The following is a 24,941-nucleotide window of genomic DNA, read 5'->3' as shown; positions in this document are numbered from 1 at the left end:
CCAGTAGCCCAGCTCGAGCTGTGCCGACCCTTGGCGCGCCGGCACAGACCACACGGGGGCGTGTGCGTCTTGCAGTCGGCCGCCGGCGCACTGCGAGCCTATGCGCACAGCCGTCCATCTGGCCAGGCTGCTCCTACCGTGCGGACGACCTCGCAGGAATGCAGTACACCTTACGTAGACCGAACCGTGACATAGGTCGCATCTGAGACAGCGCCACGGAATATGCATGGCCTGCGCGCGCAAGTCTTTCGCCCGACCTGGAACAGCGGCCCTCGGGGGCCACGGGGCTGTCTTCGGGACCTTTAAACGTCCGTTGCCATAGGTTACGACGCGCAGTAACCCCCAGGACTATTCTGCCAGCTGGTATTAATAGTACGTGCTCCTTCGGTTCTGGCGGTCACGTGCTGCCGCCTGCATCCGCGCCGGCGCTCACCCGGTGCGCACATGAGGGTCACGTGCTCCTCACGTGCAGCCAAATCTGCCAAACTGCTGCAGCGTTCCGCTAGGGTTCGCGCTCGCCGCAGCAGCTCCTGTTTCGCTCTGTTGCAGGCCGCGCCGACTACACTCTGGCGCACTTTGATGCCAAAAGAAAAGGCCACATTCGCTCCCGCAGTCGCATGTTGTCGTGTAGATCTGAAGTGCACTTTCCGCATAAAGCCGGGCACAGGGCCTTTGAGTAACTGTTTTCCCTAGCGCAGTGTCATCTAACTCTAGATCTTAACTGCAGCACACAGTACTGGCTTCTTCGGGAAGCAGTATAGATAAAGGCAGAGCGGCCGCCGTGGAAGAACACGAAACAGATCTTACTCGAAGCAGCAAGCGGCGGGGTGCCGATATATACAGGGATCGGTAGCGGCCAAGAATGGTGGAGAGTACAGGCAGGGACGTTGGGATGCTACAGTCGCTGCAGCGGTTTGTGACGATGATCAGTGGGGGGGCGGCGGCGAGCAATAAGAACGTGGCATTCTTCCTGAGGCTGAACCTGCTGACGCAACTGCGGCAGCTGCAAAGCGGGCCGGGCGGCCACGAGGGCCGGGGGCAGCGGGACGCGCTGGTGCAATGGTGGATCACGCTGCTGAACTACTTGAACTCGGACCTGAACGGCGGGCGGCACCACACGCCGGCGGCGGAGACGGTGTCGGTAGCGCTGGAGTGCATAAGCCGGGTGGTAACGGTGCTGATGCCGCGGGCGGGGGATGAGGCGCGGGACTTCGAGATCTACGCGCACCACCTGCTGCTGACAGTGCACTACATCACGAACCGACTGGTGGACAACTCGAAGCGGCGCAAGGTGGTGGCGCAGAACGCGCAGCTGCCTGCGGCGCAGATCAAGGCCACGCTGTTGTATGTGCAGGCGTACAATGGGCTGCTGCGCGCGTTCATGGGCAAGGTGATTGCGTACGCGTACATGTATCTGCCTGCGGCGATGCGGTACGATGTGCAGGTGCTGCGCTTTCTAGTCGGGAACGTGGTGGCGGTGCCTCTCACTCGCAACGAGGTCGTGCCGTGGAAGCCCGTGCGGTTCGAGCTGGAAGACGAAGCGACGAGCCAGCAGATGTCTCCCAAGATGGTCGGGAACGAAGAAGACTTGAAGATCTTCCAGGTGATGATTTCGTATCTTCAGAACGACCAGGTCTTTTCCACATTTTACTGGCATTACTGGTACATTCTTTTACAATTGCACCTTTCTGCTGGTCAAAACGGTGAATTACAGCTGGGGGGCTGCCCTGGGGTGTTGTTATTACTGGACCATGTCGGTAATTCGCTCAGTCGAGACCTATCGAAGTTTGCGCAATATATGCGAACGCAGGATCTTAAGGAGCCATCGCTGGCGCAGGGCAACAGCAGTGCGGCGCTAGCGACTCGGCTGAACAACATGCCGCTGACGGTGGCCAGTGACAAGCTGAATAGCTTTGTGTACACAAAGTTCCAGTCGGTCAAAATATGGGAGTGTCTGCGTAATCTGGTGGGGTGTTTTCGGCGTTTGACACGGACCAGCGCCGATCAGTTGCTACATAGGCTGATCCAGGAGCACGACGTGCGCCTTCTCGAGGCAACATCCAAAATTCCAGCATATGACTCTGTGGTGGGCAACCTCGTGTACAACAAACTGCTCCAATTTATTGTCTTCCAGTTTGCGGGCTCGCAACCTTCCTTCTTGCAAGACCTAAATTGGACCGGGTGGATTAAAGGACTAGAGGGAATGCTGTGTACATTGAATTCTAATTGTCAGAGCATCGCGCTACTCTGTCTTTTCAACATATGGGATGCGATACCGACACCACAAAGAAGAGCTATTCAAGACATTTTGCTATCGGATCTGTGGCATCGATTAGCCATCGAGACGGAATTCCACATCGTCAGGATATTGTTTATGAAACTGCTTGTGTTCAGAGTGGTACCTGATGATGAACTTGATTCCAGCTTGCTAAGAACCAACTTATCGATGGTTCACGAGTCTGCAAAAGATCTCTCCAAAAAAATAACAGTAGATACAGACTGTATGGATATTAAAAACATTTTGGCATTTAACGGTAATAAAAAATTGACCCTAATATCAAACAATCCAGTTACAGAAGAAGCCCTTATCCTTGAGGAGCGAAAAAAGTATGAAACGAACGCAAACACTGCGCAGCAACAGCCGGTCATCCCCCCATCTTTCCCTATGGTCAGCACCTTGTCAAATGTAAGGCCTTCTGTAGTACTTCTGAAGGGAAAGTACCCATTTGATGTTTTTGATGAAATGGTCAGCAGAGCCGCCTTGATATTGGCAGACAAAAAGGTTAGAGAAAAGATGAATGAAGAAAAACAAGGGGTTAGCCGTAGGTCCAGCTGGCATAGTAATGATGATAATAATGAACATGTGGCAAGCTCGCAATCTACGCCCTCAGCGTGGCACTCGATTATTTCAAAACTCAGCTCATACCATACACACTCATCTAGCACCTCGGCATTGCCTTCCCAGGGACATGCTAGTACCAGAGGAATGCGATCTCGCACAGAGGAAATGTTGTGTTCTGACAGTTTGGATGTGGAGTCAGGTGAACTGCTTTCGATGTACTCAAACAACTCGCAAGTGTCGAACCTGACGAATTCGTCTGAAGATCACGCGGATCCTTCGAAACGTTATAGCTACGGCGGAAGGGGTGTGTCGCAACTCAAGAACTGCAGCCAGGAAAGTCTGCCCAGCACGCAGTCCAAAAAGCGCAAGCTTCTGGCCCCACCGGAGCTGAAGTATTCCTCGTCCGTTACCGAGAAAGACAAAATAACACACATATTCCGCCTTACGATGACTCAAACGCCAAGCGCTGCGGGCTCATTTGCGAACCTTATAACGAAACTTCGAGAGGCAAACGAAAAGTGGGGTGTGAAGGCACACGTAGAAAAGCCTCTGCCTTACGATAAGCCTTTACCCAGCTCACCCGAGATGCCCGGAACAAAGGACTATACGCTAATAGATGGTTTTGATTTCAATTCCCTCTCATCCAGCATTATGGGAGATATTCAGCAAATTAGCGATCTCACCAGCCAAAGCATGGCCACAAACAAGTCCACACCTTCTCTTATTTCAATTCCAACAGACGGTGTTCCTGAGCCCAATTGGGGGTTTCTCTCGATTTTCGGAAGGAAGCGCAGCCCGAGTGCAGATGATGTTGACACCCTCGGTAATCTTACGATTACTGACTCAAAATTAGTACCCGAAAACGATACTGTCCACTTTACACCAGAGGTATCTGTGGAGCCGTCATGCGGTAGCAATGCATCATTGGTGCCAGGCCTAGAACTATCTATGGAGTATACTGAAAATGTTACTCCCGAGGATAGCATAAAGAGAGGCCATACAGTTTCTATGTTTCAGAGGACTCGTTTGCAGAAGTTCCTCCGGATCATACTGACATACAATGCAACGGTACAGGAGTTTTTCACATTTGTCGACTGCGTGAACGACACTTGTGAAGTCGGAAATATATTCATGGATTTTGACGTTGGGCAGCAGGCCAATAGGCACCTCAGGCCGAATTGACACCTGCCAGGATGGGTTGCAGATCCGCTGGTTATAGCATACTACCGAGGCTTCCTATGACCCACTACACCCCTTGAGTCCAACTCGTTTGTTCGATGATGTTTATGGATTTGTATATTTCATAGTTACCAATACTTAATTGAATCACAACTCTACGTCGTTTTTCGGTATTTCGGTTACCAATGTCCAAGAACAGTACCCACAAGCAGAAACGCAGTGCTCGTCCTACTATTTGTCAGTTCACTCTTTTCGTCACTTGACCCACCATCACCTATTTTACTACCATGCAGCATATGCATACCTGCAGATCTACTGTCAACTTTTAGTGTTCTTGGCACCAGCGCCCCTTAGGAAGCCGATAACCATAAATGCAATGGAGAAGCTGATGTAGAACCACGCCGAAATGACCCCAACGAAAAGCGTAGTACCTAGAATATGGCATGTACGATACCAATGCAGCATTGCATATCGTATGCCACCCACCTGCATACTCAAAGAGTACGCGCTGCGGTGCCCGAAGCGCAGCCGCGCGGTGGATTGAATCGTAACGTTCACCATCCTGGTGTCGGCGGATAGCAATATGTCTGGCAGCTGCAGTCGATTCTCAAACTCATGCTGGATGCGGGTGGCAAGTGGCTGAGCGGTCCAGGGGGACCGCATCGCATGCTCCACGCTTGGGAAGCAGGTCACCGTGAAGTACTCTGTATGCGCCGCTACCTCAACAGTCACGACGTGGATGGGCTCTTGATCAAAACAGTATAGCTGCAGGTCGATCACCAGCAGGTACGGTATGCCGCTCTGTACCGCCAGCTGCTCGTGGCCCGCGCTCGGCGGCGTCGACGTGACGTCTTGGGGCGACACAGTCTGTCGCCACAGCTCCATGCTCCACATATAATTTACAGACCCAGCTGCTGATGCAGGGGCTTTAACAGGCCGCAATTGACGCTCGAAGTGCGACTCTGAGGGCAGCAACTGGCTGTAGAAGTCCTGCCACAGTACTGTCGCAAGCGGTAGAATCACTACCACTTGCACCCACAGTATCACAGCTGCATACGTAGCCCACGGTACCCACTGCAGCGGCCACAGCACGTTTATCTGCATGCTTTAGTATATATCCTTGTGCTGCAGAGCGTGAACTCCGTACATGAGTTTGTTGCAGGGGTTGCCCGTTCTCAAAGGACGAAATTGGCAAAGTTGACCAACACCTCTCCATGCTCGAGAGAAGCACACGCCTACCACAGGACATCTAGTATTTGGATTCACCGCAAACGAACGGCACGCTGGAGGATGAAACAGCAACAGGGATTACGTGGCACAGCTGCGCCGTACCGGTTGCTGACAACAAGTAAGGGTAGTTGGTGCATACCTACTTACGAATATATATAGTATAGACATCTTCAAAAACACCTATGCACTTGTAGTAGTTTAGAGGAGGATTTATGGGTAGATCGAATAATAAAAGTGGCTAATAGTTGGTAATAATATAATAGAAAGGGAAATAGAAGAGAAGTCAAATGGGAAATAGTCAACGGCGTACTAGGTGAGTGTTCAGTTGCATGGAATCGTAGTCAGAGAGGTTTATCAAAAACGGCAGTCGTCTGATGATAGCAGTATCACGAAGTGCTCATGCGCCCTGCATACAATGGCAGGCTCAGCGCAGGATCAAATGGATAGCAGCGGGCGTACCCGCGAACGGACTCAGTGGGTGGAGTGGCCCCGGTGGTACTTGAGGCCGTTGAGGTTCTTGTAACGTTTGCCACAGACCTCGCACCGGTAAGGCTTGTCCTTCTCGAAGCCCATGCCGTCTGGATAGGGCTCGTTGGACTCCGGGTCGATGATGCTAAAAGTGCCGTCTGGGTTTTCATGAAGCTTTTGATTCTGGTGGCCGTGGGTTTTATGGTACTTGAGTCCGTTTTGATTCTTGTAAGTCTTATCGCAGCCAATGACGGGACACTTGAAGGGCTTATGCTCCTCGTGGTCCATCACATAGAGCCGACGAGCGGGGTCGTCAATATAACCCTGCTGTTTCCTGGACTTACCAGGGGGTTCGTCCTCGTCGAGGTCGTCATCCTGGTCGTCGTCATCGTCATCGTCATCGTCATCGCTGCTCATGCTGTGGCGGCCGCTGCTCGAAGCAGTCAACGCGCTAGAGCTTCGTTTCCCGAGGGCACTGGAGGTGCCTGCAGAATTGCCGCCGCTGTTCATGGAGCGGGGCTGCTTCTTCTTCACCATGCCCTGCGTTTGGCTGGAAGTATGGGCTGATATATGCCCCGTAAGAACAGAAGGTCCGTCAACCAGCGTACCGAGGTGCTGCATACCCATCAAAGTGGCGCCACTGTCTGGGTTGAACTCGTCTATCATGTCTTGATCCATGAAGTCGAGGTCGACCCCAGCGGCGGCAGAATTAATCGCCGACCTCTTCTGCATGAGGCGGGACTGAACCTGCTGCTGGAGACCAGGAGTACCGGAGTTGTTGCGAGAGGCATTCATCTGCAACGAGTAGTTGTTAAAGTTCATCTGCTGGGGTTGCTGGGAGTTTCTTTTGTTAGCCTTGCTATGTAGCATCCCGGATCCCAAGCCCTTCCCAGAGGACATCCCAATCTTAGACACCGATGGGGCGGCCGCCCCCGCCCCCGCTGCTGCGACCGCGTTGTTGACGTTGTTAGTCTGCAGGAACACGTCGTTGGTACAGACGGCATCTACTAAATTACCATTAAGATGCAGTTGCTGCTGCGATGACCCCATGCCAGACTGGGCATGAATTTGGGCACCGGTGTTCAACGCCTGGCGATGGTGATGCTGGTTCGGTATCTGCACCTGCTGTTGCTGCAGTTCCGCGTGGTGCGAACCGGGGTGTCCGTAACGGGGCTGTATATTATGTGACGCTCCATGGGAAGCCTGCACTGCGGAGTGCTGGGCAACCCAAGCGTGCGTCGGCTGTTGCTGCGTCGGCTGTTGCTGCTGGGAATGCTGTGTTGGTTGAGAATGCTGTGTCTGGTGCGGTTGCGACAGGTTCCCAACCTTCTTCCGAGCCATTCCAGAGCCTTGCAGTGCATGTGTCGCCATGCTGTTTGTAAGACTTGCGCCGCCAGCTATAGATACATAGCCTGGCGACGTCGCGATATGGGCTTCCTCATAGTGCCTTAGCAAATCGTGCAGACCCGGCAGTAGCTGCCCACAGCAACTGTAGTCCTTGCAGTATTGCTTTTCCAGGTTTGGCAGATACGAGCCCGACGAGGAGGGCGGCGACGCAAACGAAACCATATTGCTCGCTGCCAAGTTGCTGTTAAACCCGTCCTTCGTGTGCGCGTGTATCATGACCTCGTCCTTCAGCCACGAGCCCACTGTGAGCGAGCCCCATGAAACCCCGCCCATACCCTGCGAGTGTGCAATCGACTCGCGGCGAAACTTCGCCATCTGATGTTGGTGTTGCTGCGTGCCCAGGTGGTGTTGCACCGGGTGCGCCGCATGTCCGCCGCCAGCCTGGTGTCCGGGCTGCGCCTCGGTAATGTATATATTAGGCGTCGTAGACGTCGCTGTTGTCACATCCATCTCTTATCCACTGACTCAGCGCCTCCAGGCGTTCCGTGCCGTATCCCCTGAGTATATTATAATCCTCGGCTCTCCTGTTGGTAGCCGTATCCAAAAAAGTCACACTTCCCTCTTGTTCCTTTGCGTCAAGAACTATGCATATGCTTGGCCCTAACCGACCTATACTGCCCACACGTTCCGACTCTTTATCTTCTGATAAAAGGTGTCCCTCTATATCTGCTCGACGGCTGCGGAGTATCAGTTTCTTATTAACTGTATCGTCCGGACTGAGCTACTGACTATAATCACCGCACCAGCTATCTAGTACTTGAACAACCCGTAATCCCTCGCTTTACCGCTCTGACGGCTTAGTCTATAACCTGCAGTTAAGCTCGAAGCAAACTCCAGACATGCGATGTCTTAGCAACGTGGTTCTAGAGTGATGCTGCTGACGGCACGATGGCAGGGCCGTTACCAATCGGGCTGCTTCACGGGGTGTCGTACTCGACGATGTGACAAAATTTGTGTCCCACTTTTGTCCTAAATGCACGGATGTTTACGCGGGACGCTGGGCCACACACCCGTACATCAAAAGACATATTTTCGTGGGTCGTGACTTGAAAATTTCCAGCTCATCGCGGCGCCTACTGGCGCCCAGGTGGATCTGTATGCACAAGGCGTCAGAAAGATGAGCAGCACCGAAGGTGGGGCGAAGCGTGTCGCTGAAGATGGCAGCGAGGTTTCTGAGGCCAAGAGAGTGGGACGGATAGAAGGGGTGGCTCAGCTAAAGCCGGAGTACGTGGTGGCGGGCGCCGCGCAGCTGCGCGCAGCGGAGAGCGACGAGGAGCTGACGTCTGAGCGGATGGTGGAGCCGGAGGGCGGGACCCGCAAGAAGAGCAAGAAGGCGCGGGGCCAGAACAAGAACCGCGACAACCGGCAGGCGAAGGAGGAGCACCAGCTGTGTCCGCGTCTGGCGCAGGGCAATGCGGATGCGTGCGCGTTTGGCGCACAGTGCCGGTACCTGCACGACGTGCGCACGTACCTGGAGCACAAGACGGCGGAGATTGAGTGCCCGCAATTCACTGGCTGCCCCGTGTTTGCAGCGACCGGCCGCTGTCCGATGGGCTTCAAGTGCCGCTTCCTGTCCAGCCATTGCAACATGGAGACACTGGAGCTGGCGACGACTCCCGAGGACGAGCGCGCAAAACTCTGGTCTGTGAACCACGAGGTGAACCACATTGCGTCCGATCGGAAGCTAGATCTGGTGAAACGTCGCGCGCCCTTCCCGCGCAGCGAGCACGTGCTGGAGATCATTGACGCCATCCAGCAGGAGTTCCGCGACGAGATGCAGGGGGCCGCGGCGGCCCCCGAGGGCGCGGTCGCAGAGGTGCCGCAGGTGCAGCAGCGCGAGGAGCAATTGAGCAACAAGCGCGCCCGGCAGCGCGAGCTGTACGCCCAGTATCACGAGACACGCTACTTTGCACAGGAGAAGAAGCCGCTGGACCTGCATCACAAGAAGATCGTTTCTCCGCTGACCACCGTCGGGAACCTGCCGTTCCGGCGCCTGATGCGCCAATTGGGCGCCGACGTGACGTACAGTGAGATGGCGCTCGCTGTGCCGCTGATCCAGGGCACCAACTCGGAGTGGGCGCTGCCCAAGGCGCACTGCTCGGAGCTGCCCGGGTTTGGCGTGCAGCTAGCGTGCTCCAAGCCGTGGCAGGCAGCTAAAGCGGCGGAGGCCCTTGCAGACAACGTGGGTGACGGTCTGAGCGAGATCAACCTCAACAGCGGCTGCCCCATCGACCTGCTCTACAGACAGGGAAGCGGCAGCGCGCTGCTGGACAATCCCGCGCGGATGATCCGCTGCCTGAACGCGATGAACTATGTGTCAAAGGACGTGCCCGTGTCCGTGAAGCTCCGCACAGGCACGCGTGACGGCCACCCCATCGCCTTGGGCCTGTGCAAGAGACTGGTCATGGAGACGGACGTGGCAGCCATTACGCTGCACGGCCGCACGCGCCAGCAGCGCTACACACGGTCTGCAGACTGGGACTACGTCGGCCAGGTGGCAGACGCGCTGCGCTCCTACGAGACCGAGCGCGCTGAAAAGCTCAAGGACCGCGAGGGCAAGCTGCGCATCCAGTTCGTCGGCAACGGCGACTGCAACAACTGGGAGGACTGGTACCGCCACCTCGAGAACGAGAACGTCGACAGCGTCATGGTCGCGCGCGGCGCGCTCATCAAGCCGTGGATCTTCGAGGAGGTCGACGCGCGCCAGTACATCGACAAGAGCAGCAGCGAGCGCCTTGAGATCCTCCGCGACTACGCGCGCTTCTCGATGGACCACTGGGGCACCGACGAGTACGGCATCGCGCTGTGCCGCCGCTACTTCTGCGAGTTCATGTCCTTCTTCCACCGCTACGTCCCCATGGGCATCTGCGAGCGCTACCCCGTGCTGCTTAACGAGCGTCCGCCCAATTGGCGCGGCCGCGACGACCTCGAGACGTTGCTGGGCAGCACCGACGCCGCCGACTGGATCAAGCTGTCGGAGCAGTTCTTCGGCCCCACGCCCGACAAATTCGTGTTCCAGCCAAAGCACAAAAGCAACTCGTACGCGCCCAGCGTTCAGTAGACAATCGCTACATAGGCTACATATCCTCTGCCAGCGCGTCCGCCTGCGCCTTGAGCCGCGCAAGCTCCTTTTCGCACTCCTCGATCTCCGCGCGCAGCCCCGCCGCCGTCGTGGCCCCCGGCCGCTCCGTCGCGCCCTTCAGCGCCAGCAGCTCCAGCACCAGGTTGAACGTCTGCCCCAGCATGAACGTCAGGAACAGCGTGATCCCCGTCAGGTACATGTTGCGCTGCGCGAGGAACTTGCGCGACAGCAGCTCCCGCCGCCCGTGCGCAAACTCCACGTGCCGCGCCCGCTCGTACTCCCGGTTCACCACGTACAGCCGGTTCGTCGTGTCCACGAACAGCAGCAGCACGAACCCCAGCAGCACCTTCAGCACCATCTGCACCGTCGCAGACTCGAACGGCCGCGCCAGCGCCCGCGTCAGCGGCCGCCGCACCGCCATCGGCAGCGGCACCGCCAGCAGCGCAAACACCGCGCTCTCGCACACCAGCATCGCAAACACCAGCGAGTAGTACAACGACATCCTGCCGCCTCGTGTGCAGAGGGGAACGTGCCCCCGGCACGTTCCCCCGAAAAAGACACGCCACCCACGTGACCGCGCCCGCGCCACCCACGTGACCGCCGTTCACCGCGACACGTGACCCACGAAAACTTTTTCGCGCCGCCGCAACCCACTGTTGCTGCACACGCACACGCACCCCGCGACGCCCACCCCGCCGCCCGCCAAGCGCTCGCCGCCGCTGAGCGCGCCGCTGCATCTCTGCACTGCCGCTTGCCGCCTGCCGCTTGCCGCCCTGCCCCTGTTGCCCCACCCATACACCACACCTGTTTGACGCGTCGGTGGCGTTCCCAGCGCGCGTCACCGCGCGCTGGGGTCGGCTCTGGGTTTTCTTTGTCAAGAGTATTTAAACCACGAGGTATTCTCCAATGGCGAAAGTTTTCTCGTTTCGTTTTTGGACTCGAGGCAGACACAAAAGGTATTTTTAGACTGTTTTCGACACCGGTACACCGCGCGGCTGTTCGGAAGTACCAGTACATCATGACAGAGATGGAACAACCTATGCTACAACAGCACACGGGAGTAGGCAACGTACACACCGCGGTGGGGCAGTCGAGGACAGGCGGGGAGGGGCTGGCGCTGAAGGACGAGGCGGCGGTGTCTGCAGCGACGACGGCGAGCTCGACGCTGGCGGAGGGGCCGGAGGAGGGCGGGCGGGCGGCGGCGCCGCCGCCCGAGCCGGACATGACGCAGCTGCCGGCGGAGCCGATGCCTAAGCACCAGCAGAAGCACGCGCAGACGTCGATCAAGGCGGTGAAGCGGCTCAAGGACGCGAAACCGTTTCTGCAGCCGGTGGACCCGGTGAAGCTCAACGTACCGCACTACTTCCAGCACATCAAGCGGCCGATGGACCTCTCGACGATCGAGCGGAAGCTGGCGGTGGGGGCGTACGAGACGCCGGAGCAGGTGGCGCAGGACTTCAACTTGATGGTGGACAACTGCGCGAAGTTCAACGGGGCGTCGTCGGTGATCGCGCAGATGGCGCGGAACATCCAGGCGTCGTTCGAGAAGTACATGCTGAACATGCCGCCGCGCGACCAGCCGGTGCAGCCGCGCAAGCGGCGGAAGTCGAGCGAGGAGGCGGCGGTGGTGATCCGGCGCGCGGAGACGCACACGGGGCGGCCGAAGCGCGAGATCCACCCGCCGAAGTCGAAGGACATCTACCCGCTGGAGAACGCGAAGCCGCAGTCGAAGAAGCACCAGACGGAGATGAAGTTCTGCCAGCAGGTGCTGAAGGAGTTGACGGCGAAGAAGCACGCGTCGTTCAACTACCCGTTCCTCGAGCCGGTAGATCCCATCGCGCTCAACTGTCCCTCGTACTTCGACTACGTGAAGGAGCCGATGGACTTGGGCACGATCGGCAAGAAGTTGGGCAACTGGGAGTACGCGGACTACGACGACTTCGAGCGCGATGTGCGGCTCGTGTTCAAGAACTGCTACGCGTTCAACCCCGACGGCACACTGGTCAACATGATGGGACACCGCCTGGAGGACGTGTTCAACTCCAAGTGGGCGGACCGGCCGATTGTTGCGGACGAGGACTCGGATGAGGGCGAGGACGACTCCGAGTACGAGAGCGACGTGCCGTACACAGAAGAGGACATTGACGAGAGCCTGATAACGAACCCTGCGATCCAGTACCTGGAGCAGCAGTTGGCGCGCATGAAGGTCGAGCTCCAGCAGCTCAAGCGCCAGGAGCTGGAGCGCATCCGCAAGGAGAGGCGACTTGCCCGCGGGCTGTCCAACGGCGGCTCTTCGTCCACCGGCCGGCGCAAGCGCTCCCGCACCGCAAGGAAGAAAGGTGGCGCCGGCGCTGCTGCAGCTGCCGGCGGTAGCAGTGGCGGTGGTGCTGGGCTCGGCAACGGCTCCGGCGGCAGTGGTCTCGTCAAGAAGAAGAGAAAGCTGAAGACCGTCGTCACCTACGACATGAAGCGCATCATCAGCGAGCGCATCGGCGACCTCCCGGAGGCCAAGTTGGAGCGCGCGGTTGACATCATCAAGAACTCGATGCCCGACATTGTAGGTGCGGACGGCGAGGTCGAGCTCGATATTGACCAATTGGACGATACCACGATACTGACCCTATACAACACATTTTTCCGGCAATACGGCGCTCCGTCCAGTAGCGTGGCCGAGGATGAGCTACGAACAAACTCCCTCTCTCCTCCGTCGGCTGCATCTTCCAAAGCCAACAAGCGCAGAAGAAGCAAAGCATTAAGCGAAGAGGAGCAGAATAAGCAAATTGAAAAGATAAAGAACAAATTGGCTATCTTGGACAGCGCTTCTCCTGTCTCCCCTAACTTACTCGGCCTCCTGTCCGGGAACAACGAGGGCTCCTCCGAAGATGACGATGACGACGACATCAGCAGTGAAAGCGAGGAGGAGTGAGCGGCGCACAATACCCTCCTGCCCACCGCAGCCTCCCAGGGCAGCCCGGCCACACAAGCATACTACCACCACCACACCTCCCGTGCGCGGCGCCGCACGGCCCGCCGCACGTCTTCACTCACAATACACACCTATCACACAGACGCAACGATAGCACGACCACTACTAACGCACTCTCAGCACACATTCCACCATTATATTCATTTATCAGCACAGATATCACTCAACCTGAAGAAAATTGTAACAGTACATATATATATTATTTAGTAGCTCATAGCTAACCTTGTAAACAGAGACATGAATTACCATTCACCAACTTAGTGCTCTTTCCAACATCTCAAGAAGCTGATTCTACTGCTTGCCACTCCATAGGGTTTGGATTCTTGAAGCCTCCCGTTTTTGCTTCGTTGCGGGGCCTAAACTATATACGAAAAATCCTGTACAAGAACCTTCCCAGTATCTGGCCATGTACTTAGATTCCGATATAACATCCAAGCTGAGCGAGTATACTCAAGGGTGGGGCAATATGGCATCGACAGCAACAGATGACTTGGATCAATTGTTTGCATCTCTAAGGCTGCTTGATGAACACAGTTCTCCTAGACATAAAGTGCCGGTTCCTCGGCACGACACGGTGAACTACCAAGAACAGCTCAAATCGAAATATGCAAGCCAATCCAACGTCTTATCATGGCCACTGCTAGACCTGCTGCAGGACGTCCCGCAAGCTGCAGCTAACGGATCCAAGGCGAATGCGCACGGGAGCGGCGATGTGTACGACTACGAGGACTTTGTTCAGTTACCGGAGCACATCTCGCGCATGTCGTACCGGTTCAAACGCAAGGGGCTGCGTGGGGAGATTGCCAGCTACAAAGAGGAAGTGGACCTGGTGGAGGTGGCGAATGCCAACGCCGCCAACTCACTGTTGCTGACGAGGAAAGTGGACCACCGGGCAAATGCTATCAAGGGCTCGACGTCGCAGCTGCCTTTCACCCCGGGTGGGATAAGCATGACTACCATGAAGTTGCAGTCGAATATATCGGAGACTGGGGTGGCGACAAGCCGCCTGCACAGAGACGCAGATGGACTGTTTGATATTCCACAGGGTTTCGACCGCGGTATCATGCTCGTCGACAACCCGGAGGAGGGCGCTGAGCAGGTTGTGGATCTGCACTCGCTTGACCAAGTCGATACCGAACTTGCTAATAAACAGGAACTGGAGGGGATCAAGAAGCACAAGGAACAAGAGCTAGCCGTGGGGGGCACTGGCTCCATGCTATGGAAGCCTGCGGCCGGCGCCGAACGCAATCTCGCAGATGTGGATGACCTGCTTCCCGTGGGGATAGAGTTTGGTCGCACTATCCATGATCGGAATAAGGTCCCATTGAAGCATGAGTGGGCACACGTTGTCAATCTCAGCCACACCCTCGAAAACTTGGACGAACTGGTGCCCAATCCAGCTCGCACTTGGCCTTTCGAGTTGGATATTTTCCAGAAACAGGCCATATACCACCTGGAACAGGGAGACTCTGTATTTGTAGCGGCTCATACCTCGGCGGGAAAGACTGTTGTTGCAGAATACGCGATTGCGATGTCCACCAGGAACATGACAAAGACCATTTATACGTCGCCCATTAAAGCACTATCGAACCAAAAGTTCCGCGACTTTAAAGAAGATTTTGATGATGTGAGCGTTGGATTAATCACAGGAGATGTACAGATTAACGCAGATGCCAACTGCTTGATTATGACGACAGAGATTTTACGTTCTATGCTGTACAAAGGTGCAGATTTGATAAGGGACGTTGAGTTTGTTATATTTGACGAGGTTCACTATGTCAACGATCAAGATCGTGGTGTTGTTTGGGAGGAAGTCATCATTATGTTACCGAGTCATGTCAAGTTCATTTTACTGTCAGCGACTGTTCCGAATACCTTTGAATTTGCTGACTGGATTGGTAGAACAAAGCATAAAAACATTTATGTTCTCTCAACTCCTAAACGGCCGGTTCCACTGGAAATCAATGTATGGGCGAAGGATACCATGATTCCAGTCATAAACGAGAACAGAGAGTTCTTGGCCAAAAACTTTAGCAAGCATGCTGATCTGCTAGCTAATTCCGGGTCAAGCAATACCGCCAAAAAGACTGCATCAACGCGCGGCAATAAGGCGCCCACCAGAGGCGACAAGGCTAATAAGGTTATCACCAAAGGATCAAGAGGTGTCGGGGCGAAGGGCTCTAACAGAAGCTCCTTCTTCAAAAGAGATGGGCCAAATAAACAGACATGGCCTAGATTGGTGAATTACCTGAGGTCGAGGGACTTACTGCCAGTGGTCATTTTTGTGTTCAGTAAAAAGCGCTGCGAAGACTATGCTGGGTTCTTGGAGGGCACCGATTTTTCCACCGCTAAGGAGCGCTCACAGGTATACATGTTCATAGAGAAGTCGATTGCTCGTCTGAAGAAGGAGGATAGAGATGTTCCTCAGATCCAGCAGGTAAGAAGCTTACTAGAGAGAGGTATCGCTATACATCATGGTGGCTTGTTGCCCATAATCAAAGAATTAATTGAGATGCTGTTTGCGAAGGGATTTGTGAAGGTTTTGTTCGCCACTGAAACCTTTGCTATGGGTCTCAACCTCCCAACGAGGACTGTTGTATTCAGCGAAATTGAAAAACACGATGGCAATGGCTTGAGGTACTTAAGCCCCGGTGAGTTTACGCAGATGGCAGGAAGAGCAGGTCGTAGAGGAAAAGATAAAGTCGGTACCGTGATTGTAATGTCTTATAACCATCCTTTGGATGTAACTTCCTTTAAAGATGTTACTTTGGGTGTTCCGACCAGATTGAAGTCTCAATTCAGATTAACATATAATATGATCCTAAATTTACTGCGAATTGAGGCGTTGCGCGTGGAGGAAATGATCAAGTATTCCTTTGGTGAAAACACCAAACAGAATTTGCTACCAGAGCAGGAACTGAAAGTGAAGGCTTTACGGGAGAAGTTAAATGAATCTCCTGATGTTAATTGTATGCATTGCTCACAAATACTTGACAAAGCTGTCGAACTGACGACGAGGCATAGAGACTCCATCAGAGGCATAATTACTGAGGCAAATAGTAGAAATATCCTATTTGGGCTACTGCGCCAAGGGCGGTTGATTGTCTATAGAGATAGTGACAACAATGCAAAACTTGGATTTGTCTTTAGGAATGATGCTTCTTCCAACCGTTGTGTTGTCGTTTCATTCACTAAGCCCTGTTGTTTGTCAGATGGCAAACCAAATAACTTACCATATTTGACCATTTGTCGACGGTTTGTCAAGAAGGCCTTCCAGCCATTAAAGCTAGCACCGGCAACGATGGAAAGTGTTCCATTTGAGAATATTGAGCTCATTAGTCGTTATCATCTGAACGTTTCCCTGGCAGACCTATTAAATGGTGATCAGAAGGCCAAAGATGCATTCCAGGAAAAGATACAGACTGTGCTACATATAGCCCCCAAGTTGAAACCCGCTGATATGGATAAGCACATAACTTTGAAGATACAACAGCATCTATCAGATCATGCTACAGTGGTGAAGGAATTTATGGAATTGGATGCCTGTAAGTGTCCAAAATTTGCAGAACACTTTGCCGTCAGATATTCGAAGTATAAAATTGAACAGGAAATTGCCGATGTAGTTCATCTAATGTCAGAACAGAATCTAACTCTCCTGCCAGATTATGAACAGAGATTGGCTGTTTTGAAGGAGTGTGGCTTTATTGATTCCAGCAACAATGTCTTGCTCAAGGGCAGAATCGCCTGCGAGATCAACTCTGGTTTTGAACTAGCTCTTACAGAGCTAATCCTGGACAACTTCCTGGGGGACTTCGAACCGGAAGAAATTGTGGCATTGCTATCTGCCTTTGTCTACGAAGGTCGCACCAAGGAGGAGATGCCTGTTGTAATAACCCCAAGGTTGGCAAAGGGCAAAGAGCGGATTGAACAAATTTATTCCCAGTTGATGAGCACTTACGAAACATACCAGGTGCCGTTGACCAAAGACGAGGCAGAGTTCCTCGAAAAGAAGCGGTTCGCAATCATGAATGTCGTGTACGAATGGGCGCGGGGGCTTTCTTTCAAGGCTATCATGCAGATCAGTCCTGAGGCGGAAGGGACCATTGTCCGGGTCATCAATAGGCTCGATGAGGTTTGTCGTGAACTGAAAACCGCCGCTGTCATCATCGGTGACTCAAATTTGCACATGAAAATGACACAGGCGCAGGAACTGATCAAACGGGATATCGTCTTTGCCGCAAGTTTGTATTTGTGATGAGCATATAGGTTTAGTATCTAGAAAGCTGAGGCTCAGCCAGTATATACCTGAAGAGCCGCTTGGTAATACTTTCATCAAGGAAACGCTGCATCGTCTCTCTGTCGTTAGTGAGATAGAAATAGCCGATCATGCTGCAGAATACGTATCTGTCATATTGCCTCATCATCTGCGCCTTAATATGCAACGCTGGTGTGCGCACTCTGGCTATTTCCTTGAGCTGTGCCTTTTTCAGAAAGAACTCCAGTAGCTTTGGATGCTTCGTGTTATCCGATAAGAAAGGTGGAAGTACCAGGTATGGTGACTGTACCGACTTGCGAATACGTTCTCTCCATGCTACTATCTCGCCGGAGAGCAACTTTTCGCCCGCTATCTTTAAATCGGTAACTGTGACGGGCGCTGGCATCGTATCTATATTTATAGGAATCGTGCGGTCAATATATAGACATTTGCGCAGCTCTTCCGCTTTGACCACACGTAGCCCCGCCTGCGGACCCCCCATTAGCTCAAATATATTACGTAGCTTGACCATGTCTTTTTGCAAACAACCTTTCGGAAGTTTAAGCGACTGCTCATCCACAGCCGGCCTGTTCGATAGCTCAAGCGCCTTCTTTTTGCAAGCTTTCCTTGCAGCCTGCGCAGAGAAGAGCTTTATTGCATCTTTGCAGATAATCGTTGGCAATACCAGGACCATTTAACGTCTGGTAAGCGTTGAGTGTTGTAGGACTGATGACTACCGATGAGGTTGTGTCTGAGAGTGTGAAAAATTTCAGTTTAAGAATTTTGACCTCATCGCTACATCAGTGATGAATCTCAACCACTGAAGGCAGATATAATTTCCGGGATTACCAACGAGTGATGGCTCCAAAGGCGTCAGGAGGAGTAGGAAGCGGCACGAAGAAGAAAGCGGGCTCAGACACGAACTCCGAGAAGAAGACGAGCTCGAAGCCGAAGCTGCCAGCTTTGTATATCACTAGACCGGTGGGGAATGATATAACCAAGCGCAGTACAGTGGCCGTGCTAAGCCCAGAAGTTTTACAAGCATCTGAGTTCCGTGTGGGTGAAATCTGTTTAGTAGCTAAAGAAGGCCAGCGCGGCGTGGCTGCTATAATCCAGAGCGGAAGCGAAGACCAACCAGCTGCTGTGGTGCAATTGGCCGCACCGCTGCGGGCGGTGGGCGGCGTACTGCTGGGAGATCGGGTAACCGTGCGCAAGCTACCAGTGCAGCCTTCGTATGCTACCAATGTCACGGTAGCAAGTCTTGAGGGCCACGTGTTAGGCAGCGGAACCAAGGCTATTGAGAAGCTACTGAATGATGCCGGTATAATCATGCCCGGCCAGATATTTAAGGACGTGCTTTTGGATGAAAGTAGCGGGCTGCGTGGAAACATAGTTGTGACCGATATCAACAGCAACGCTGACTTGGCTGATGAGGTCGCTAAGCTGGCAGTCACGGATAGCGCCGACGTAGACGTCTGTCTCTCTCCCCCAGGGCTATTTCTCAAGGGTAAGACAACTGTGTTCTACTCGCAATCCCACCAGGTACACCAGCGGTTTCGGTTGCCACAGCGAATCAATTACCAGTCGGTCGGCGGTCTCTCAAAGGAGATTCAGCAGCTCAAGGAGACAATTGAAGCACCTTTGTGCGACGGTGAATTTTATCATGAATGCGGTGTTGAACCCCCAAGAGGCATACTGCTCCATGGCCCACCAGGGACTGGTAAGACAATGCTGTTGCGGTGTGTCGCTAATGAAAACGACGCCCATGTGCAGATTATCAACGGCCCTTCACTAACCTCCAAGTTTTTGGGTGAGACGGAGGAGAGGTTGCGTGCGATATTTGACGAAGCGCGCCAGTTCCAACCGTCGATTATATTGATAGATGAGATAGATTCCATTGCACCTAGTCGGGATAGTGATGACGCTGGTGAAGCAGAAAGCAGAGTGGTAGCCACTTTACTCACTCTCATGGATGGTGTGGACAGTAGCGGCAGCATTGTGGTGGTGGCAACAACCAATAGGCCTAATAAGATTGATCCGGCGCTGAGAAGACCTGGCCGTTTTAATGTGGAAGTAGAAATTGGCGTGCCAGATGCAGCAGCCCGCTTGGAGATACTCATGAAGCAGGTAAGCCGCATGGCTGAGAGTCGGCGTGGGTTCACCGACCAAGATATTGCCGAGATTGCAGCAAAAACGCATGGCTATGTTGGAACCGACCTGAGTGGACTATGCGCGCTTGCTGTTGGCAAAAGTAAGCATAGAGCTGTGAAGCAGGAAATCCCGTTGTCGCAGGTGAAGATCAGTCTGTGCGATTTTGAAGCTGCGCTGCTGGAGGTCAAGCCAAGCGCCATGCGTGAGATATTCCTAGAAACTCCAAAGGTCTATTGGTCGGACATTGCGGGCCAGGACCAACTGAAGCGCGAGATGGAAGAGGTAATCGAACTCCCACTGAAGGGAGCAGAAAAACTGAAAAGACTTCGCATCACGCCGCCAAAAGGTATTCTGCTCTATGGCCCCCCTGGCTGCTCCAAGACCCTTACAGCCAAGGCTCTCGCAACGGAATCTGGCTTCAACTTCTTCGCCATAAAGGGCCCCGAAGTCCTGAACAAGTACGTCGGCGAAACAGAGCGCACCGTGCGCGAGCTCTTCCGCAAAGCCAAGGTGGCAGCCCCCAGCATCATTTTCATTGACGAAATAGACGAGCTTGCGAAGACCAGGGATGAGGACGCGGGCTCTTCAGCCGCGGCAAACGTCCTCATCACATTGCTGAACGAGATAGATGGTGTTGAGGAGCTCAATGGCGTCGTGGTGGTCGCAGCCACCAACAAGCCCCACATCATCGACTCAGCTCTCATCCGCTCGGGGCGCCTGGACAAGCACATCTACGTCGCGCCGCCCGACTTTGAGGCCCGCCTGCAGATCCTACGTAATAACACTCGCACCTTCGGCCTCGATGATCCAGATGCCATATTAAAGAGACTAGCCGAACAGACAGCGCACTGTTCTGGTGCTGCAGTCGCCCAACTATGCAGAGACGCTGCAATTGCGGCGACCCGAGAGGATTATGAGGGCGGCAATGTCGAGGAACGTCATTTCCTGGAGGCACTGCCAAGGCTAACCAGGGACGTGACTCCAGACGTTCTGCTGCCCTACCAGACTTTCGCTGAAAAGCGTGGCATATAGGATGGTATATTTTGCAGTTAGGTCAAGCGTTAGAGTTCATTTATAGCTCACCCGCGCTCACTAAGCGAGGTCTTTATGATTCTGGGGTCTCGGTGTCATTTCCGACGTTACAGAGTTAAGAACTCCGGAATGATGTCGAGGCTACCTACTTCAACGAAAGTTAACATAATGGTACTGGGAGGTTAGCCGCCGGGAGAGGAGTTGGTACTGTTATGAGCGTCGATTTGAATACTAGGAAGCTGGAAAAGCAAGTGAAAGAGAGATTGTTTGAGCAACTCAACCAATGCACGAGGCAAGATCCAATTTTGTTACTGATCCAACCATCTCTGGTCCCCTACATCAATGCGCTGTGTACTTTCAGCGAGCTGACGAAGCATACACGAGTGAATGTGATCATGACGCTCGACGAGAGCTGCCTAGGTAATCTTCTAAGCATGGACGTCGGGCTTACAAAGCTGGTTGTGCTGCTGGACGTGCGCTCAGACTTAAAGGTGCCGGACCAACTGCATGAGATTATAAGGGGGCTTTCGCTGCGCAAGCTGGATGTGATCTCTGCGTCGTGGAAAGAGCACACCGAGATTGAGGAAGCCAAGGTGTTTCCGGACTACCTGCAGCTGCAGCTTGACGAGGTGGCTTTGCGTGTCCACAAATGGTGCATGCTGCCGGTATGTTACCTCGACGACGACTTTCTGAACTGCAATGTGCTCATGACCAGCGATGGCCAGAATCTGTATTATCCGGCCACGCCGTCGCTTGCGGGAACCACGCGGAACGTGCTCGTGAACCACTTGAAAGAAAGTCTGGTGTCGCTTTGCCTGGAGAACGACATAACCATTACGCATTCGGTTGCCCTCGGCCCCAATTCCAAGAGGCTTGTCGACGCTCTGCAGACAGACCTGCGTGACCTGGTGACCCAGGAGGCTCAGGCGCAGCAGAAGGTGCTCTACGGCAAGCGCCACAGCGGGCTCCAGACGGACCTAATTGTCTTCGAGCGTCAGATTGATAACATGACCCCGCTGCTATCGCAGCTTACATACGTGGGGATGCTGAACGACGTGTTCACGTTTACTGCGGACTCGAAGCTACAGGACCTGCGTGTAGGCGACGTGCTGGAGAACCCGGAGGACCAGCGAGCAGTGCACCTCGACTACAAAGAGGACGGCGTGTGGAATGAGCTCAAGTATGTCAACTTCGGGGCCGTCGGGACAAAGCTCAACACCTGGGCCAAGGAGCTGAAGGGCCAGTACGACGCGCGACACCAGGTGGAGACCGTCGGCGAGATCAAGCGCTTCGTCAGCGGGCTCGGCGACCTGCAGCAACGCCAGAAGCTGCTCAAGCTGCACACGGGCATCTCGAGCAAGATAATGGAGCACGTCAACCACGGCGCCATCTTCCAGCAGCTGATCGAGACCGAGCAGGACTTCTGCATGAACAACCTCGACAACCGCGCCAGCTGCGAGCGCATCCTGGACCTCATGTACTCCGGCGCCCCGAAGGACGTCGTGCTGCGCCTGTGCTGCCTCCTCTCGCTGACCAAGAACGGTATCCGCGACCGCGAGTTCCTCACGCTCAAAACAGAGATCCTCGACGCCTTCGGCGTCGAGGTGCTGCCCGAGCTCGAGCGCCTCACCGCGCACGGGCTCTTCCTCAGCAAGACCGTCTTCCCCGCGCGCTCCGCCGTCAAGGACTTCCAGACCCTCGCCGCCTGGTACGACCTCTGCCCGCAGCTCGACCGCCCCATCGACCCGCTCGACCCCCGCGAGCCCACCTTCACGCTCTGCGGCGTCATCCCCCTCTCCGTGCGCATCCTGCAGTCCCTCTACGACCGCTCCGTCGCCCTCCAGCACTACTCCTCCCAGCAGCCCTTCGTCATCTCCCGCGCGCCCTCGCTCGCCCGCCTCGAGCCGCTCTTCGCCGCCCAATACGGCCGCGACACCGCCCACCAGCGCGTCTGGGACCGCTCCGCAGACCCCGCCACCATCGCCGTCGGCGCGCCTGGCCGCGCCCCGGACCTCGCCCTGCTTGTCTTTGTCGGCGGCGTCACCCCCGCAGAGCTCGCCACCGTCGCCTTCCTCCAGCGCGCCCTGCGCGCCAAGAACGTCCGCAAGCGCTTTGTCGTGCTCGCGGACGGCCTCCTGCGCGCGGCGCCCCCCGTCTGAACTGTATACTTTAAATACATACTGCTGTATACGACCGCCCGCGCCGCCTGCGCGCCGCACACTACTCTTCCGCCGCCTTCTGCTCCGCCAGCTGTGTGTAGTAGTTCTCCCGCGCGGCAATCTTGGGCTTGTGGAAGCCCCACCACCAGTAGCTGCCCAGCACCGTGCCCAGGCCCATCCCGACGGCGATATCTTTCATAATCCGCTTCTTGAGGCTCCCGGTAATAGGTGCAATCGCTGACATCTCTCCTGTTTGTCGACCTTACGCCTTGGCTGGTGCGTAGAAGGCTGCTCTGTTCTTTGTGGCAAGCCTTTTAGCGCGCTTGCGCCGGCCAATCATATTTCAGGAATAATTTTCTCACGCGATCACCATTTCGCCGCGGCGGAACTTCACTTCAACTTAAGGCTACAGCAAAGAGCTGGCACAACAGGATCCGGGCTACAACACAGCAGCGATGTTCCAGCAAGTAACCAGATTGGCCAGCAGAAGGGCGTTCTCGTCGACGGTCAGGCGCCAGGCGCACTACGAGGAGGGCGTGTACTCCAACATCCCAATGAAGATCCACAACCGCAGGATCCCGTACGCGGTGCTGCACTTCGGGTTCTTCGCGCTGGGCTTCTCGTTGCCGTTCGTGGCGGTGTACGTGCAGTTCAAGAAGGCCGGCTTGTGAGTTAAGTAGAATATAGTCTAATGCTATGCAGGGCCGCGGGCCGCGCGCCGCGCGGCGGCGCGGTCACGTGACGCGGATCACGTGCGCGGGCGGGGCCCTATGACTAATTTAAGGCGCGGACACATATAAGAGGGCGGCGGCGAGCGGCGGCGGCAGAGGCAGGATGCTCGGCAGAGGCAGGATGCTCGGCAGAAGGTTGTTTTCAGGTAGCAGGGCGGCGGCGCGGATCCGGGTGAAGACGCCGGTGGTGGAGTTGGACGGGGATGAGATGACGCGGATCATCTGGGAGCGCATCAAGCAGCAGCTGGTGCTGCCGCACGTGGACGTGGAGCTGAAGTACTACGACCTGTCGATCACGTCGCGGGACGCGACGTCGGACCAGGTGACGGTGGACGCGGCCCACGCGATCAAGCAGTACGGGGTGGGCGTGAAGTGCGCGACGATCACGCCCGATGAGGCGCGCGTGCGGGAGTTCGGGCTGAAGAAGATGTGGCGGTCGCCCAACGGCACGATCCGCAACATTCTGGGCGGGACGGTGTTCCGCGAGCCGATTGTGATTCCACGGATCCCCAGGCTGGTGCCGGGGTGGGAAAAGCCGATCATCATCGGCAGGCACGCGCACGGGGACCAGTACAAGGCCACGGACGCGGTGGTCCCTGGCGCGGGCACGCTCGACCTGGTGTTCCGGCCGGCGGACGGATCTGCACCCACTTCGCTGCATGTGTACGACTTCGCGGGGCCTGGCGTTGCCCTGGCGATGTACAACACCGAGGAGTCCATACGCGGCTTCGCGCACGCGTCGTTCCGCCTGGCGCTGGCCAAGCAGCTGAACCTGTTCCTGTCGACGAAGAACACGATCCTCAAGCAGTACGACGGCCGCTTCAAGGACGTGTTCGAGGAGCTGTACCAGGCGCAGTACAAGGCCGAGTTCGAGCGCCTGGGCATCTACTACGAGCACCGCCTCATCGACGACATGGTTGCGCAGATGGTCAAGTCCAAGGGCGGCTTCATCATGGCACTCAAGAACTACGACGGCGACGTCCAGTCGGACATCGTTGCGCAGGGCTTCGGCTCGCTCGGCCTGATGACCTCGGTCCTGGTGACGCCGGACGGCAAGACCTTCGAGAGCGAGGCTGCCCACGGCACCGTCACGCGCCACTTCCGCCAGCACCAGGCGGGTAAGGAGACGTCCACCAACTCCATCGCGTCCATCTTTGCCTGGACCCGCGGCCTCGCCAAGCGCGGGGAGCTCGACAACACGCCGGACGTGGTCAACTTCGCCCACGCGCTCGAGGCGGCCACCACGAACACGGTCCAGCTCGACGGGATCATGACCAAGGACCTCGCGCTGGCCTGCGGCAGGTCGGACCGCTCGGCCTACGTGAACACGAACGAGTTCATCGATGCCGTCGAGGCACGGCTCAAGAAGGAGCTTGCTTAGGCGGGTGCCGAAGATCTGAGCGCTCAAAACTTAAATGT

At 55.3% G+C, this 24,941-nt stretch overlaps 13 protein-coding genes across 13 annotated transcripts; 8 read left to right on the top strand and 5 right to left on the bottom strand.

Moving 5' to 3' along the window:
* Positions 1-862: 862 nt before the first annotated feature.
* On the top strand, positions 863-4,024 carry AHK1 (Ahk1p; the record flags this gene model as incomplete). The annotated part of the gene is made up of 1 exon (NM_210287.2): positions 863-4,024. The coding sequence occupies one exon, from the start codon at positions 863-865 to the stop codon at positions 4,022-4,024; it is 3,162 nt and encodes a 1,053-aa protein (NP_984933.2).
* Positions 4,025-4,339: 315 nt separating this feature from the next.
* SEI1 (seipin) lies at positions 4,340-5,125 on the bottom strand (the record flags this gene model as incomplete). Its single annotated transcript, NM_210286.2, has 1 exon — positions 4,340-5,125. The coding sequence occupies one exon, from the start codon at positions 5,123-5,125 to the stop codon at positions 4,340-4,342; it is 786 nt and encodes a 261-aa protein (NP_984932.2).
* Positions 5,126-5,722: 597 nt separating this feature from the next.
* SFP1 (zinc-coordinating transcription factor SFP1) lies at positions 5,723-7,576 on the bottom strand (the record flags this gene model as incomplete). The annotated part of the gene is made up of 1 exon (NM_210285.2): positions 5,723-7,576. The coding sequence occupies one exon, from the start codon at positions 7,574-7,576 to the stop codon at positions 5,723-5,725; it is 1,854 nt and encodes a 617-aa protein (NP_984931.2).
* Positions 7,577-8,243: 667 nt separating this feature from the next.
* On the top strand, positions 8,244-10,187 carry DUS3 (tRNA dihydrouridine synthase DUS3; the record flags this gene model as incomplete). The annotated part of the gene is made up of 1 exon (NM_210284.1): positions 8,244-10,187. The coding sequence occupies one exon, from the start codon at positions 8,244-8,246 to the stop codon at positions 10,185-10,187; it is 1,944 nt and encodes a 647-aa protein (NP_984930.1).
* A 16-nt stretch (positions 10,188-10,203) lies between these two features.
* YET3 (Yet3p) lies at positions 10,204-10,710 on the bottom strand (the record flags this gene model as incomplete). Its single annotated transcript, NM_210283.1, has 1 exon — positions 10,204-10,710. One exon carries the CDS (start codon positions 10,708-10,710, stop codon positions 10,204-10,206), a length of 507 nt encoding a protein of 168 aa, NP_984929.1.
* A 516-nt stretch (positions 10,711-11,226) lies between these two features.
* BDF1 (chromatin-binding protein BDF1) lies at positions 11,227-13,134 on the top strand (the record flags this gene model as incomplete). The annotated part of the gene is made up of 1 exon (NM_210282.2): positions 11,227-13,134. The coding sequence occupies one exon, from the start codon at positions 11,227-11,229 to the stop codon at positions 13,132-13,134; it is 1,908 nt and encodes a 635-aa protein (NP_984928.2).
* A 466-nt stretch (positions 13,135-13,600) lies between these two features.
* On the top strand, positions 13,601-17,449 carry SKI2 (SKI complex RNA helicase subunit SKI2; the record flags this gene model as incomplete). Its single annotated transcript, NM_210281.2, has 1 exon — positions 13,601-17,449. The coding sequence occupies one exon, from the start codon at positions 13,601-13,603 to the stop codon at positions 17,447-17,449; it is 3,849 nt and encodes a 1,282-aa protein (NP_984927.2).
* Positions 17,450-17,462: 13 nt separating this feature from the next.
* Positions 17,463-18,143, bottom strand: AGOS_AER066W (AER066Wp; the record flags this gene model as incomplete). The annotated part of the gene is made up of 1 exon (NM_210280.1): positions 17,463-18,143. One exon carries the CDS (start codon positions 18,141-18,143, stop codon positions 17,463-17,465), a length of 681 nt encoding a protein of 226 aa, NP_984926.1.
* A 164-nt stretch (positions 18,144-18,307) lies between these two features.
* AFG2 (AAA family ATPase AFG2) lies at positions 18,308-20,632 on the top strand (the record flags this gene model as incomplete). The annotated part of the gene is made up of 1 exon (NM_210279.2): positions 18,308-20,632. One exon carries the CDS (start codon positions 18,308-18,310, stop codon positions 20,630-20,632), a length of 2,325 nt encoding a protein of 774 aa, NP_984925.2.
* Positions 20,633-20,844: 212 nt separating this feature from the next.
* On the top strand, positions 20,845-22,791 carry VPS33 (tethering complex ATP-binding subunit VPS33; the record flags this gene model as incomplete). The annotated part of the gene is made up of 1 exon (NM_210278.1): positions 20,845-22,791. One exon carries the CDS (start codon positions 20,845-20,847, stop codon positions 22,789-22,791), a length of 1,947 nt encoding a protein of 648 aa, NP_984924.1.
* A 61-nt stretch (positions 22,792-22,852) lies between these two features.
* COX9 (cytochrome c oxidase subunit VIIa) lies at positions 22,853-23,035 on the bottom strand (the record flags this gene model as incomplete). Its single annotated transcript, NM_210277.1, has 1 exon — positions 22,853-23,035. One exon carries the CDS (start codon positions 23,033-23,035, stop codon positions 22,853-22,855), a length of 183 nt encoding a protein of 60 aa, NP_984923.1.
* A 211-nt stretch (positions 23,036-23,246) lies between these two features.
* COX8 (cytochrome c oxidase subunit VIII) lies at positions 23,247-23,462 on the top strand (the record flags this gene model as incomplete). Its single annotated transcript, NM_210276.1, has 1 exon — positions 23,247-23,462. One exon carries the CDS (start codon positions 23,247-23,249, stop codon positions 23,460-23,462), a length of 216 nt encoding a protein of 71 aa, NP_984922.1.
* Positions 23,463-23,625: 163 nt separating this feature from the next.
* IDP1 (isocitrate dehydrogenase (NADP(+)) IDP1) lies at positions 23,626-24,903 on the top strand (the record flags this gene model as incomplete). The annotated part of the gene is made up of 1 exon (NM_210275.1): positions 23,626-24,903. One exon carries the CDS (start codon positions 23,626-23,628, stop codon positions 24,901-24,903), a length of 1,278 nt encoding a protein of 425 aa, NP_984921.1.
* Between the last annotated feature and the right edge of the window lie 38 nt (positions 24,904-24,941).

Source organism: Eremothecium gossypii, chromosome V, assembly GCF_000091025.4.
Source record: "Eremothecium gossypii ATCC 10895 chromosome V, complete sequence".
Taxonomy (NCBI): domain Eukaryota; kingdom Fungi; phylum Ascomycota; class Saccharomycetes; order Saccharomycetales; family Saccharomycetaceae; genus Eremothecium; species Eremothecium gossypii.
The sequence above is the reverse complement of the archived record's forward strand: the minus strand, read 5'-3'. Positions and strand labels throughout refer to the sequence as shown.